The sequence below is a fragment of the Rhopilema esculentum genome, chromosome 11 (genome assembly GCF_057945365.1).
Source record: "Rhopilema esculentum isolate cy_ngs chromosome 11, ASM5794536v1, whole genome shotgun sequence".
In the NCBI taxonomy this organism is placed as follows: Eukaryota; Metazoa; Cnidaria; class Scyphozoa; order Rhizostomeae; family Rhizostomatidae; genus Rhopilema; species Rhopilema esculentum.
The window spans coordinates 14,199,256-14,215,543 of record NC_142825.1 but is presented as its reverse complement, the minus strand read 5'-3'; the positions used below and the strand labels follow the sequence as shown (position 1 = coordinate 14,215,543).

The following is a 16,288-nucleotide window of genomic DNA, read 5'->3' as shown; positions in this document are numbered from 1 at the left end:
ATGTTTGCTTTTTTCAAAGCCAGATCCGAAAGATGCTAAACGATCTCTCTTATTCGAATTTCTTTATCTTCTTATTTCTTTCTTAGAGCTTAGATCTGAAGCCAACTAATCAACAGATTTTCCTGACGTCAAAAGTGGAAAAAAAGGCAATACCAAAGAGGCCGAAAAGTGGCGAGAAAATTAAGTATGTATATTCTTAGATAAGAAAACTTTTAATATTGTTGTTTTATCCACCGCAAGTCACACGATCAAATCGCCACTTATCGAAATAAATTACTTTTAAAAAAAATTATCATTACAAGACCAAATGTGCCACCTGAGGGATTAATGGCTGATAATTCTTAGATAAAATAAGCTCGAAATAATGACAGTGTAAAGTTCCCTTTAGCTGTTTATCTAAAGTAGGCCATAACCAACCTGTCAAATGCCTTTGATTGTCAAAACATTTTTGTTTTCATGTGAATTGCAATTCCTTCATTTCCAGTGTGTTCGTCAATATACCCCTAGATGTATAGAACTGAGATGTAGTTATATCTAGCGCTAAAAATATAGTTTTGGTGATGTAAGCTTATAGAAAATCAAGACATCTTGAAATGTGGAGAATTTCTCATCTTGACTTCGAAGGAACTATAACCGTTGACAGCGGGACTTTGTTTCTTCTAAACCTACTAAAATATAAAAGAGATAAATTTATTTTAAAAATTACAAACAAATATATGATAAGCAATCGGTGACACATCACTTTGTTCACTGACTATTAAAAAAGCTGAGCACAGTTTTTTCACATATTATTTTATTTTTATTCCGTTTATTTTTTCATTCTTAAAGCACTCAAAGGAAGATAGTCGTTCCAAAAAGACCAATATCTGCACCTTCCAGTAAGTGTAACTATTTCTGTATTCTCTTATTTTTCTTTCACAAGGTAACTTTTGTAATGTGTTGAACATGAAATATTGTTTGAGAAGCTTAAAGATTATTATCTGATGTAGTTTAAATGTGGGCCTTCTAGCTTTCAATATACCCTACCCAAACAGCTTATGAAAACCCTACTGCGAAATTGCTATGTCATTCTGTTGTTGTTGTTCGGATATATACTTTCTAATGTTGTTGTTGAAGTTATTCATAATAATGGTGGACTAGGGCACGCGATTGTGTTCTTTTCTTGCACAATCGTACACCTACCCTAACAATCTAATTGGCCATTAACCCATATTTGAGGGCTACTTTTGTCAGGTTTAATAAATATAAATCCCCAACTTTCCCTTCTGTTGTGATGTTTTCCCTTGTGTTTAATTTTCATAAGGAGCTTTCCTCACAAACATATTGTACCACCTCGAAGGAGGAGAAATGGTACATGAATGATCGAAAGCTATTGTTATGCAAATTAATTCTGTTTTTAAGTGGGGAATGGCAATTGGTCGAAAGCAAAACATCCACCAATCAAAACTTCAATATATTTCGGGCATTTGTTTAAAAGATAACAGTGACAAACGTCTTTTAACCGTTTCAAATTTCAATATTTTGATGGGTAGCTGTAAACTTTTGAAACCGCAAAAAGCCTCCTTGAAATGGATCCATATTTTTGGGCAATGTATTTTTGTGGAATTTCGTATTAGGCTTGGAAACCTCTTACAATTAACGATTCTCTGGTTTTTGAACAACCATTTTGACCATGGTTTGTAACGTTTTTCATTTGAAGTCAAATTTTTTAGCGATGTTAAAAATTGGACTTGATTCTGGCTTGATGATGTCAAAGCTTTAATTTCTTTTGTTTGGAAATAATTCTTTTTAAAAATGGTTTCCGTTTACTTAGGTAACTTTTTCGTTTTGTGTGTAAAACACTCATTTTATTTTCTGTGGACGGATTTTGAGCTGTTACTTTCCAACGATTTTTAAAAAAAATTAGTGTATTCATTTTCATGCTAGCTTAGCTCTTTACTCTGATTCTGATCTCCTTTGATGAAGACAAAATTGGAGCCTTAGATGATGACAAATGAACATTCATCAGAGTTCATTTCACAAGGGACGATTTTCCTCTAGTTATTTCACTGGGAGCTCTTATTGTTTGGTAATATTGATGGTCTCATGTGACTTGCTTTATCACGGTTTTTATGTTCCCCTTTTAATTTTGAAGAGTATCTTTTGGTCTCATGAGGGTTTGGTGATGAAATACTAGTTTGTTTCATAGTGTTTTTCTTTTTTTTCATAATGTTTGGCTGTATTCCTTTTGTTGAGCCCCATTAAAACCGAAGTGTTTGTCATTCCCAACCCTTTCACTTATATTTTGTTTCTTTGTATGAGTATTTGGTCATCTGGCTCAACTTGAAAGACATTTTGAGTTTCTTATTTCGGCATCAAGAAAGCTTCTGATACTTTTTGGTATAGTTTTGTCTTTTTTTAAGTTTTGATGCTTTTAGGTAGGACTGGTGCATTGGCTCATAGTGCGGAAAGGGGATTTTCTTGCCCATTCTCTACCAAAAACAAGTTGTAATTGGGCTTTTGAATAGCGTCCACTAGTATCCGCTATCTAGTTGTTTGTACTAATGCACTGATGGCCTAATTCGCTTTTTGTTATGTTGGAATATAGCTTCACTACTGATTCACTGATGCTTCCTTGAATTAGATAAAAGGGGAATATCTGAAGGGAAATATGGTGTGCCACAAGGATCTACTTTAGGTCATTGCTATTTCGTTTGCATATCAATGACCTGGTCAAGGGTATAAAAAATTGAACTTTTTCTTACAATTAAACTATATTTTCCGTAGGAGATTTAAAGATTTTTTTTCAGAGAAGTAAGCAGCAGAATGATTGCAATAAATGTTGATGGAGACAATAAGAACTAAAAGGCTTGTCTGTCGGTGTTTTAAAGTTCAAATATAACATCTCTAGAAGTTGTGAACAAATGTAGGGAACCGTTAAACCATACACCCGCAACAATAAATATGCAGCTCGAATCCTGTGTATTTTAATCTGTAGGTTAAAATAAAAGCAGGAATGATGAGTTTTTGGTTTCAAGGTCCCAAGATATACACTAAACTTCCAAGCATCCTTCGGCCTTTAAAATTACTCCTTCTTTTGAAGATAAATTAAAAAAATTCTATTTAGACATTTTAAATTATATTATGTTTTTTGAAATGACCATCTGTACCTAATTTCCATATTTACTTTTTTTAGCATTTTATTTCAATTTTCACTTAATCGTTGATATAGATACAAGAACCTCATTGAAAACATCACTTAGTGCTGTAGGGGTTACTCTATATAAAAATTTTAATCAGTCAATTTATCCAGTCATCTATTTCTTAATTCATGATGTCTGTAGCATGTTGCTATGAGGCATTAATTCCTCTACAGCTTGTATTATAAGTTCTTTCCCAAGGCCAGTAACGTCTATAAAAGTTATTATACTGCGTGTATTATAGTAGCATATGAAAATGTCAGTAACGTCTGAATTTCGTAAACTAAACTCTTCTGGCTGATTCCGTACACGTCATATCGTTTATAAATAAATTAATGACCAAATCTAAAAAAATCCTTTTTTTGTCTTGTCGGTAAAATCAAACTAACGGCTTTTTCTTTCGCAACCATGAAGACTTGAAATTCAGCTTCAATGCTTCCATCAAGAAGAACATTGCAGATTATTCTTATGAATTAGATTCCGGTGTTCCTGTGGTCATATAATTTTCTTTATCTTAACACAGGCACTAAGTGCCACGAGAAGATCGTTTTTAGTTTATTCGTAAAGCATTTATTGAATTCAAATAGTACTGACAATTTTTATATGGACCCGTGTAAATGGAATGTAAATGCACAGTGTTCCATATTGTATATCATAAATCTTGGTAACGAGACCAACTTTGTCTTTGGCACTCATGGCTTGTAAACCAACATTTTCCAGATTTTTGATTACTTATAATATTTACTGATTTAAGTGTTGTAGGTTACACGTTTTTGTGTGAGTTTATGGTTTGTTTTTTAGATGGTTTAATTGAACGTAGGGAAATCAGCAAAAAATGTGGCTTTAGCTGTATTCTGTAGGGGTTTTTAGTATTTGTAGTTGCAGTCAAATGATGAAGTATATTAATCTACCTATACGTTTTAGAACAACACAAGCATAATATAGAAAAAACGACATGGTATCTCCCAATAACAATTATTAGGGGTTTTTTATCCTGCAGTATTTTAAGTCCTCGGGATTGAAAAGGAAATTCTTTATTTGATGCGCTACCAGCTGATACGAAGAAGAATTATACGGTAATCTTTGCTATTTTTGGAAGGCAAAATGTAATCGTTAATGATCTGCCTGTAATATCAGGGTATTTGCTGCTGCCAGTAATATCAGGCTATATCGTGCTCACTTTTATTTTCAGGACCTCTGCAAAGACCGGGTAATGTCAACGGAATGGATATAATACAGGTAAAAAATGAACCTTTTTGCATTAAAAAGTTTTACAATTTTTCTCTGATTGATCTTCATTGAAAATAATTTATCCTTGATAGGTAGTCCGCAACTCTCCTTCTTAACCATATCCTGCAACTCTCCTTTTAAAATCCTTTAACTAAGCCTGGTATTGTCAGAAAATGGTATTGTCAGTCCTACATTATATTGCTAAAAGATACTTAAGCACCGGAGAGAAAATATAAAAATTTCTATTTGCCCGTTTTTCGCTTAGAATATCAATTCGAGAGTTTTATGATTGGCCTGTTTTAGTGCAAAGAATACAGAATATCTGCCCTAATAGCTTTATAAACCTATAACATAAACCTTTCAAAGATGTACTTGTCCCCGAATCTTAACCGATAGGGCTTTTTGGCCAAACGTCTTTTGAATATTGTCTCGTAAAGGCTCCTCTTCTCACACGGATATTCAAGGACAGGCTGATTCTGCACATTTTTGATACTACAAACATGGTTTAGCTAGTATGTTAGATGATATAAAAGCCTTAAAAAAATTATCGACCATATCTCATTACCTTTTATTTTGAGAAACTTTGCACAATGGGAAAGGAAAATTTTAAGTTAAAGACCATTAGAATCATGAATATCAGAAATTGCCAGATTAAAACAGTTAAGATTTTTAAGGATCACATTTTATCTTTCTAATTTTTGAAATATGCCTTATCATTGATTCGAGAACTCCTTGGCCACTATAAAACCAAAAATTGTTGAAACTAGCCAGCATCACCCTTGTTTATGTAGCTGGAAATAAGACAAATAAGTAAAACCTCTGCCCTATTTCTATCATGGCTGCCAACCGCTTGTACCATTACACAGATGAAGTTAAGCCATGTCCATCTTACCTCTCTAGCGTCTATGTCTGCATTCCATTTTACCATGCTTACTTCAACATTACTGATGACTGATAAAGTTAAGTTGACCTAGGAAAACTTCTTAGCCTTCTGTCTCTTGTCAATAAAAAGGTCTTCCACACATTTAAACATGAGATTGTTAGCATTAATCATGTTCACTGCGGTCTTCAGCACCAGGTACTTTTGTTGTTTCTGTCGTACGTTCAAATCTAGTAACAAGGAAAAAACTAATTGTGTCGATTCCAAAATGGAAAGCATAAATTTGTGTATTTCACAAAGATCATAGCCCGGTCCACCTTTGCTACTCATTGGATGTCGCTCACAGGTTGCAAATTGGGTTTGCAGCAAAAAGCATCTAAAATGAATTTGAAAAAAGCAGACATTTTTTAACATATTGGCTGAGAGCTTTTTTCGTCTGACACTCCTCAGAGCATGAATCGTCAGAATAAGGGTCCGAAAGAACACGATGAAAAATATATACCCAGTTGTGGATCGAAATAGGCCAATCAAAAAAAACGCAAGCACAAGACCGGTATAGTTGTCCAATCAGTGCCGCGTGCATATAGAAAAATTACCACTGGAGTCCAAGAGAGAGAGAACGAACTCCTTTTGTCCACACAATGGCGGCTTTTTCGTTTGGATCGATTCCAAAACTGCTAGATGGAAAGACGACCGGGCTCTGCCAATTATCTGAAACATGTCGTAATTATAGAGTTTGGCTGGCTTATCTGAAAGATGTTGACCGATGGCAGAATCACTTTTTTTAACAGTGTTTCTAGACCTACAAGATCGAGAAGGCTCTTCTCTTTGAGGGACAGTTTTGCAGCACTAGGAGAGCCTTTCCATCCATTCAAAAAGATTGCGTTCCCACCAACCAAAAAAGTTCCGTTGTTTTTGAATTTACGCGCTAGTGTGATTCTGGCTGCATAGGACGCACAACCGAAATATTGGGGAATAGAATAAAACAACATGTTCCTTCCAACATAAGAGACAAGACTGATGTCATCAAAACTCTTTACAAATTTTAGATATTTGACCCTATAACCTGAAACAGCACGCACAATCGGTTGACTTTCGTTCGTTCTACTGTAACTTGACATTCGTTCAAAACTAATGTACCTGGCCAAAGCAACAGTAATCCAGCAGCAAAACACATTTCTCAGTCAGTTTTGAGCAGATTCAGCTGATTTTGCATATTCCGAAACATTTTGTGGTTTTCTTTCATGGGATAAGAATATTATGTTTTTTTCAGGATTACTTATTGTGTCCTTTTCATTAATTCAACGTGTCTTGGACTCCATTGGGTGGCAGAAAGACGTTTCCACGCTGTTACACTTTCTCTTGCTGTGTTTATCCTTTTTGCCATGTTGACAAAATTAGAGCTTTTTCATTCAATTTGTCAGGGTTTCTAGCGATCTGAAGTCTGGATATCGCACTGTTCTTTGTAAAGGGCAATTTCTGGACCATATCGATGAGCTATGTTAAAACTGGACAGGAAAGACCTTTTTTGAATGAATGAATGGAAAGAGTGTCTGACTACACGAATGATTTGAAATCAATTAGTTCTGCAATGTTGCTATACAGTATCTCTACTATATTAATACTATACAGTATCTCTACTATATTAACACTATATAGTATCTTTTCTATATTAACACTATACAGTATCTCTACTATATTAACACTATACAGTATCTCTACTATATTAACACTATACAGTATCTCTACTATATTGACACTATACAGTATCTCTACTATATTAACACTGTACAGTATCTCTACTATATTAACACTATACAGTATCTCTTCTATATTAACACTATACAGTATCTCTACTATATTAACACTATACAGTATCTCTACTATATTAACACGATACAGTATATCTACTTTATTAACACTATACAGTATCTCTACTATATTAACACTATACAGTATCTCTTCTATATTAACACTATACAGTATCTCTACTATATTGACACTATACAGTATCTCTACTATATTAACACTGTACAGTATCTCTACTATATTAACACTATACAGTATCTCTTCTATATTAACACTATACAGTATCTCTACTATATTAACACTATACAGTATCTCTACTATATTAACACTATACAGTATCTCTACTATATTAACACTATATAGTATCTTTTCTATATTAACACTATACAATATCTCTTCTATATTAACACTATATAGTATCTCTACTATATTAACACTATACAGTATCGCTACTATATTAACACTATACAGTATCTCTACTATATTAACACTATACAGTATCTCTACTTTATTAACACTATATAGTATCTCTACTATATTAACACTATACAATATCTCTACTTTATTAACACTATACAGTATCTCTACTATATTAACACTATACAGTATCTCTACTATATTAACACTATACAGTATCTCTACTATATTAACACTATACAGTATCTCTTCTATATTAACACTATATAGTTTCTCTACTATATTAACACTATACAGTATCTCTTCTATATTAATACTGTACAGTATATCTACTATATCATACTGTAGAGTATCTCTAGATTCGATAACATATGCTACATTCATTGTATTGATTATTTATTGTTTCTATGGTTTAAAAACAGAAGTAAAGCAAAGCATCAACTTCTAAATATGAATTGAAGTACCTCAACATCAACAGCAAAAGATATCGCACATTTCGAATGAAAGGAATACCTTAGATTTCTATTTCAGATGTGCTACATTCATTCAGTGATCCTATTGTTCAATTTTTGCGACTAATTGAATTTTCAAGTTATCTTTGCTGTATTTTCTGATAGATTTTATTTTATGTGACTAGAAATTTATTATGATTATTTTAAATATTTTTCTACCAGGAAGAGCAAAAAATCAGTGACGAGTGCACAAAGGTACTAGAAGCTTGCCAGAAAAATGGTATTAATATATCGATCGACACACTTAGAAGGTTTGCTCTTACTTTGTTTATAAGCTACACTGCATTACCTAATCTATCCTTGTAGTATTTATTAACAGACAAGATTCGATCCTAGCTTATGCCATGTAAGCCTGCAACATTATAAAGGAGAAGGGACGACAAGATTATAATTGAAGATTGCATTGTGTTTCTCTGATGTAACTCGGCGTACTTTCACAGAATCTTATCGAAATGGAGGCAATACTATAAGGGGACGTTTTACTTTGCGATGCAGTTTCCTTGCCATTATGGCTTGGTGCTCATACCAGCTTCCAGGTATTCCAATCACGGTCATGACAATGATGTAGCGTTTGATATCTCGTCAAGAATGTCATTGTTCTTTTGATTCTAATTGGTATGCTGATCATATAATTTTATTTTGGCATCATCTGCCAATGATCTGGCAGCTGATAATCGCTTTCTGTTGATTGTTTTATGTGCTTTCCAGATTTTACTGCTTTGAATTTTAGAGCGTTGATGCCTCCCTGTGAAACAGCCAAGCCTTACAGCCGACAGAATCTACCACATCCCTCAAGGTCAGTTTTAGTATTTCTTTATCGTTCATGTTTTCTTTGCAGGGAAACTAGCCAAACTGTAGCTTTTTAAATTCGTTAAGAAAAGTAAACTGTTAAGTAAATGTTGTGAAAAAGTAAAATTTGAGTAGTGTTTACAATATTTTTCCTTTTCATGTAGAAATCCTCTTAGCCTGCATGAGAATTAGCAAAACAATGAAAATTTTCCTTATTTTTAAGGTCTGCACGCAGGCTAGAATTCTCTGCGTTGAGAGAAACAAAGATATGCCTAAAAGGAATTACATTGAATGGCATGGAGACTATAAAAACTCGGATTTGCTTGATGTTTTTTGACCATTTGAGGCTTGTTTGGATATTGGAAGCACTTCATATTTTAGGACCCAAGATGCTCATACCGCCAGAAGTGTTTCCCTTTTAGCATCTTTTGCTACTTTCTTTTGTTTGGCTTTTGTTGATAACATTTACTCCATGTCTTCTATATAGGTTACTTACCACAACATGGAGTAGCGACAAGCAGTGAAGTTTTCAAGTCTCAAATTAGAAAATTAGATTCTGAACTGCCAATGGCTTTTTATGACATCACAAAGATCACGTTTTAGCTTTCATGGTTGGAAAGCAGTTGCATTTAAAACATTTATAGTCTTTACAATCTTGGTAAAAGGATTTGAAATTCCTATTTAACGAATGTTGTTGCAAACGAAGTGTTGCATTTCTGCTTTCAAAAAGAACTTGTCCTTCTCAACAGTTACTGTTCAGTAAGTTCTCACCTCACAAAGAAACCGGTCTAAATGTTTTTCGTTTTGTTAAAGTTTTGAATTTTTTTTTGTATATTATATATTTCTTTGTGAGCTACGTAGAAATTCTCTAATAGCAACTTAGCTAATGATTCATATTTCATTTTATGAAGGTAATGGTTTGCATACTGCATACGAAATTTTATTGATTTTCATTGTTTTCAGTATTTTCAGTGAGTTAAGGTCAAGAGTTATGCTATCAGAAAAGATGCTTTCCTCGTTTATAATGCGTGTAAAATCATTTCGCTCTCACCGTTTCGCATACAACACAATAGCGATACGACACAATGTGCACGCAACACGATGTGCACGCAACACGATGTGCACGCAACACAATAAGCAATAAGAAAGCAGAAAAACGAAAAATGGCAACAATGCACATTGTGGCACCAGCGCAATGAGAATCAAGCACTGAGAGGTGTAACAATGAACTTAGACCACAAAAAATGCAACGATATAAAAACAAAAGCACATTAAGAAAGTACCGCAATTCGACGCAAGGGGAAAAGGGGAAGCTCAAAACATGCTGTTTTTTTCATTTTAAAGGGCCACTCCAGCCCAAAAATTTTTTCTGAGATTTTTGCATAAATTGGTAGTTAGTCGAGAAAAAGAAGCTATCGTGAAATTTTTTTTCGAAAAGCTTAACTCGTTTTCCAGATATAGACGCTCAAAGTTGAGAATCACCGTAAAAATACGACAAAATTTTTTTCGGAAAAAGTACCTTGTGACGTATGAAGGGACCATTGTTTCAACATTCGGCGCTATTGTTATACGTTCGCACTGAAATTCGCACGACTCGGTAGTGGCTCGGAAGAGACGATTCATGTCGGAATCTCGGTTGTCGTTTTATTTATTTTCCTTCATTGCGATTGATGTTCAGCGGAGGCTTCCAGCCAACATGGACTAGTAATTCGACAAATCAAAGATGGAAGCTTCAACCTGAACGCATATCCTCATCTTGGCAACGCAGCAAGCTTTTTAATATGGAATGCTTCACGAATTTTCAGATGTGAATGGATTTCTGACCGAAGGCATTTCTTATCGTCGTGTCATCTCAGGAATTTCCAGGGAGCTGAATAATAATTGATGTCTCACCGCATTAGAAGAAGAACCCCATTCACAAGATGGAAACTTTTCCGTAAGTCACAATTCATCCTTATTATCATTTTACTATGTTGAATGTTAGGCCAAACTGCAGGGTGTAGAGGTTTGGAGGGGGTTTGGGGATGGTGTGACACGCACCCCCTAAGCAAAGCAATTTGCCAGGCTTTGAGAAAAACTTCGTACTCTAAATACAAGTTTTCTAACAGTCTTGTGAACTGTCCCCCAAATAGTCAGAAATGTGGTAATATGAAAAGTACAACAGGGGCTCTCAAGCAAAATGTCACATAAAATAGTACCAAAAGTAGAAGTTTGCTACTTTTTTGTACCAATAAGGGGGCCTGAGCCTCCTAGCACTACATCCCTGCCAATGATCTGTGCACTACACCTTTGCCCGAGGTATAGATGTGTAAAATTTCCCAGGGTTTGTCTGATGTTTCCCTGAACCCTTTTTCTTCATGTTCTACCATGTTCTGCCTTCAATTTTGGAATTCTGCCTATTTCATCATAGAATTGATTCACAATTTCAAAATTTTGCCAGATCAATATCCAGGGCAAAAGATCTACTACCCCAAAGAAAAAACATGGAATTTACACCCTTGGTTTTGGAAAAAAGATGTGTCATATCCTCATTCTAATGTTTTAAAGGCAGAATTGTTTATATTTGTTAAAATTACCTTTGCTATTCTAGCATTGATTCATATAAGCATGGCCTATATCATTTAAATTCATCTTTGTGTTACTTCAAGTTAATATCCTTAGATGCTATTTGCTATAGTAACAGTGGTTGCCCTTTAACCCCTAAATTTCTCTTTGATCCTTTTAAATATCTATACTCTGAATGCTCCTGAGTGTCCAAGTTTCTTTGATCATTTTATGTTTTAATATGACTCAAAAGTAAATTTCACTGGTATGTTAGTATTTATCCCTGTCAACCTTATTATTCTAGGCATAAAAAGGTAACAAACTCTTTTATGGTTCAGCAGAAAGGATCTTGCAAAAAAATGCTAGATGAAGGTTGGAGATTACATGCATTCTGTTATCTGGCTACTGGCTTTGTGGGAGTGATAACTTGCCCCTCTCTTCCATGCAAGAGTTACCACAAAGACCTCAACACATTATTCTGTTTTTGTATTAACATTTTTACAAAGGAGACTATTTTTAAAATTATCAAAATTTTATATATAATTTGGTCATATCTATATAATGTTTGTGAATCAACAGTTATTATTTAAAACTAGTAACAACCTATAGGTATTTTCTAGAAATTTTGCAATAGATTATTGTTTCATGATACTTTTATAAGAACATTTCTCATGTGCAATAGAAATTACAAATTTATAGATAGTTCACTGGCCTGATTGTATAGATATTTGAATATATTATTCAATGTAGCCAAGTATTTAAATACATCAAACATGTATTTATTATTCATAAATATAGCAGGTTGAAATTCTGACAGCTTAAAGAAGCTGACAAGGCCCCTGTAATAGCTTAAAGGTTAAATACAAAAATTATATTTACACAAGTATATTGAAAAAGTTGAATTATTAATATAATCTCAAATCCCTTTTTTGTTTGTATAAAAACAAATTTATAATTTTTGAAAAAGTTGTTTGACTCATGACTAATGGTAGGTTTTTAGTCTTGTCTTGAAAGTTTGTATACTTTCTTGTCCATGCCCTCGATTGTCCTGGTTTATTTCTAATAAGTCATAGTCATGTTGATATGAAGCTCTTTATCCTAATGAATATGTGGTATCAATTCATACAGCTTTCATTCCCGGTATACTGGTTTTGTTTTGGTCTTTCCTCTCGAATTAATTGCGCGATGATTTTTTCAGCTGTTGCACTAAAGGAAGAGCTGATGAAAAAGCGCGAATCTTCTTTTTAAAATCAGGGAACTGGCCTGCCAATACAAATTGCTTCAAAAGCAACATTCCATGAAAGTCTGTCAACATCCTCATGTCTCTGTCTCGCTGGCCTACTTTGACAATTTGACTTCTCTGTCAGAAAGATTCGTGCGATAAAAAACTTCCATATTCGATCAGAATATCAAGACTGATGAGCGATACTTCTCTCTTTATATCGATTCCAGATAAAAGTCTGGCCTACTAACAAACATGCCGCTGCTAGGCCCTGTCTGCCATTTCGCTAGGTTCTCGTTGACCCTTTGGACAGCCGATGATACTTGCCGCGAACTTACCGAGGCCGAAAATGCCTGTGACGTCAATCCGGAGATCTCCGATAACACGGTTGAAAAACAATTCAACTCAATGACCATTTTACAAACGCTAATAACTACAAAACGGTTAGAGATATGAAAAAAATAATAACAGATTCGTTTTCAGGAGGTCTGATTACATCGTGTTCTGAAATAAAAATTTTAGGCTGGAGTGGCCCTTTAAATCGATCAGCCTGTTCTGCCTCTGTTGAGGAATTCATGTTTGTGGGCACCTATTTGTTTGCTGCAAAAAACTTTCCCATCATTTTAAATTCTTTACGTCCTTATTTTTCCTTTTATCATTTGAAGCTGCGCATTTTAAACTTTGAAAATGTGCAGCAATTAGCATTTAATTATATTATACCAAATTTTCTATATACTTTCTAGCAAAACTTGTCGTTGTCAGCTTTTCTTTGTGAAAAAGCTAAATTGTCAACAGTTTTAGGCAGCCCAATTTCGCAGCTATGGTTTTCAATCATTCATTAAAGCGTACATGAATTTGTTTTCAATAGGAAATAGTTTTGAACATCTGGAAGTTTTGAATTGCTTCTCATTTCTAATTTATACTTTCAAACGATATTAGTCAAACTGTCTGACGTGCCTAATTATTATTTCAATTTGTATTTCCTTAACTTTCTAGCTTAGATTCTTGAATAAACTCTTGCAGATAGCTATATTGGATATAGTCCAGAGGCACAAGGAGAGCATTGCCACCCGACAAGGAACTTTACTAAACCAACCTTTTCCTAGTGTAGAATTAAAAACTAAATCTTGATCTGGTGGGATGTGATGCTTTTCCGAGATACGGGGGAGGGGCTTTATCCAAATACTGGAATAAAGCCTCTGAATATCCTATGAATAGATCAAGTTATATTTCTAATCCATGTTTAGCAAAAATATCATCTCCAATGGAACGAGAGTCACACTGCTGCCAGCACTAGGGCAACTGAGATAGGGAGAGGGATGAAATGTAGAGTCATTGTGTTTAGAGAAAGGAAATAGATAATCAATTTGATATTTGATTTGTCTCACAACGTTCTAAGCTGAAGCCATAACAGACTTATGCTAATTAGCATCTACTGTACATATTGTATATTCAAGATAATAAGTTGACATGTCGTTAAAATTGTCCTTTATCTGCACTGTCACTGAATTGTTCAGTATTTTAGTATCATCTTCGTCATCCAAACTTTTTTGGCCTGACTGAATCAATAGTTCTTCTTTTATCTCTGAATTTGGCTCTTCTATCTGATCTCCAAAGGCTCCCAATAAAGTTGCAGGCGTTGGATGTTCTTCTTAAAATTGAAACTGCGTCGAGGCATAGAGATAGATCTGTAGCTTTCTTGCCCCTTGCCAATGCTCTTTGAAAAAGCATCATTCACAGGATGAAGTCCCTTACCCCACACATCCAACGTATGTACAATCCCAAAATATGTGACCAAAATTTTAGATCATACTTAAGCTTTTCGTGTGACACACTTCAAAGTACGTTAGAAGCTTCAGAAAGTTCAAAATTTTTGCTTTTACCTTGATTGGTCTACCGAAAAGAAGGGATGCACCACGCTTGCTAAATTTTGCAGTATATAGAAATTTCAACCCACAATAGACCAGTGAGGATGGCGACAGCATTAAACTGAACGCCAAAATGGCAACCTAAAAACAAATACTGCCTCAAGTTCGGCTGCAAAGCGGTGGTGCTTTTCCAAATCCCTTCAATGCATATTCTTTGCAATGTTTACCAACACCAATCTACACATGCACTCCCCTCACGAAAGTATCCAAACAGTTTCGAGTTTTTGTTGCGAAACTGTTGTTAGAGAAATTTGTTTACAAATTTCAAATGCAGTTTTCATGACAACATTTTTATCAATTTCCTCGAATTTTTTTGGAATTTTTTGGGCTTTAATCTATTTATTCGTTGATAAAATAATCTTACCGATTTGTAAGCAAACTCTGTGAGGGTTTTTCCTCAAGATGGTAGCGACCGAAACAGTAGAATTGTCTTCTGAGCAGTATCTAGAAATAATGTTTTGTCACAATGATGGGAAAGAGCTATCATTAAATTGCTAATATCATTGGATGCCCAAAGACTGCCGCTTTTGAGATATGCAAACAAATTTGAAAAATAGGAAGTCTAAAAATTTTTCACGGCCAAAAAGAGCAAGAGCTCTCGGGACACCAGCGTCTGAGCGTTCCGCTCTAATCATATTTTCATCAAAACTGATTTGCATGAACACTACAGCTGTACATAACTACTACAGCTGAATATATCTACTGTCACCGGTTAGAGCTCAACACCAAAGAAGATCTGGAAGAATTGTTAACATGGGCCCAAGATAGAAAGGGATGGAAAGAGTTAACAAGAGCATTAAAAAAAAAATTTTCAATCAGTTTTATGGATACCTGGATACGAATAAATCACTATATGAGCATCAGTCGGGTTTTCGACTCTTACACTCGGTAGCCACAGCCCTTCTGGCTAGCACCAATGATTGGTACCTGAATATAGATAAAGGAAAATACACTGGTCTAGTCTTTATAGACTTGAAGAAGGCTTTCGACACGGTCGATCATAAAATCCTACTGGAAAAAATGAATATGTACGGAGGGACCGGCCTGGAACATGACTGGTTCACATCATACTTGGAAAATCGTAAACAATTCTGCAGGGTGGATGGCACCTCCTCTGATGTGAGGGGAATAAATTGTGGAGTTCCCCAAGGCTCTTGTCTTGGTCCACTCTTGTTCCTGATTTACATCAATGATTTGCCTTTTTCCTTGCAAAAATCTCATTTTATGTATGCTGTTGACACGGCCATTTCCCTCTCTTCAAAAAGTATTGGTGACCTTCAAAATGACCTAAACGTAGATCTTTTGAAACTACAGGATTGGCTGCATGCAAATAAACTTTCCCTGAACGTAGTGAAAACGCAGTCAATTGCTATAGGCTCTGGTCCAAACATCCGTAAGATCGAAAGCCAGCCTGATGCTCCACCATCTTTTTCTTTTTCAATAGGTGATCAGAACATTGAAATGATCACCAACACAAGATACTTAGGTGTTCAGATAGACAGTAAGCTCAACTGGGACAAGCATATCGATACTATTAAGACCAAGGCTAATCGAGCCCTTGGACTTATTAAGTATTCTAAGAAATATCTTCCATCTGACATCCTCAACAAAATTTATAGAGGAATTGTTGAGCCCCATTTGAGCTATTGTTGTTCCGTTTGGGGCTGCTGTAATGAATCAAAGCTTGACGTGTTGCAAAAAATCCAAAATAGAGCTGCCAGAATTGTAACTAGCAGCCCATACGATGCGTCTGCTGCTCCGATTATTCAGAATCTTGG

The 16,288-nt window shown here is 34.9% G+C and overlaps 1 protein-coding gene across 3 annotated transcripts in view; it reads left to right on the top strand.

Moving 5' to 3' along the window:
• Positions 1 to 14,090, top strand: part of LOC135693722 (uncharacterized) — a 29,777-nt gene extending 15,687 nt beyond the window's left edge. For 2 of the 3 annotated variants that reach the window (XR_016144204.1, XR_016144203.1), the window contains exons 6-12: positions 87 to 184; positions 829 to 878; positions 4,372 to 4,418; positions 8,190 to 8,278; positions 8,758 to 8,823; positions 9,304 to 10,752; positions 11,665 to 12,501. Coding sequence is in view for 1 of the 3 variants with exons in the window: in XM_089111085.1 (XP_088967211.1) it covers positions 87 to 184; positions 829 to 878; positions 4,372 to 4,418; positions 8,190 to 8,278; positions 8,758 to 8,823; positions 13,579 to 13,591 (363 nt within the window). In the remaining 2 variants the exon portion in view is untranslated. Of the gene's footprint in view, positions 1 to 86; positions 185 to 828; positions 879 to 4,371; positions 4,419 to 8,189; positions 8,279 to 8,757; positions 8,824 to 9,303; positions 10,753 to 11,664; positions 12,502 to 13,578 lie in introns of those variants that run through there. The other variant, XM_089111085.1, reaches the window with a different exon arrangement.
• Positions 14,091 to 16,288: the final 2,198 nt, after the last annotated feature.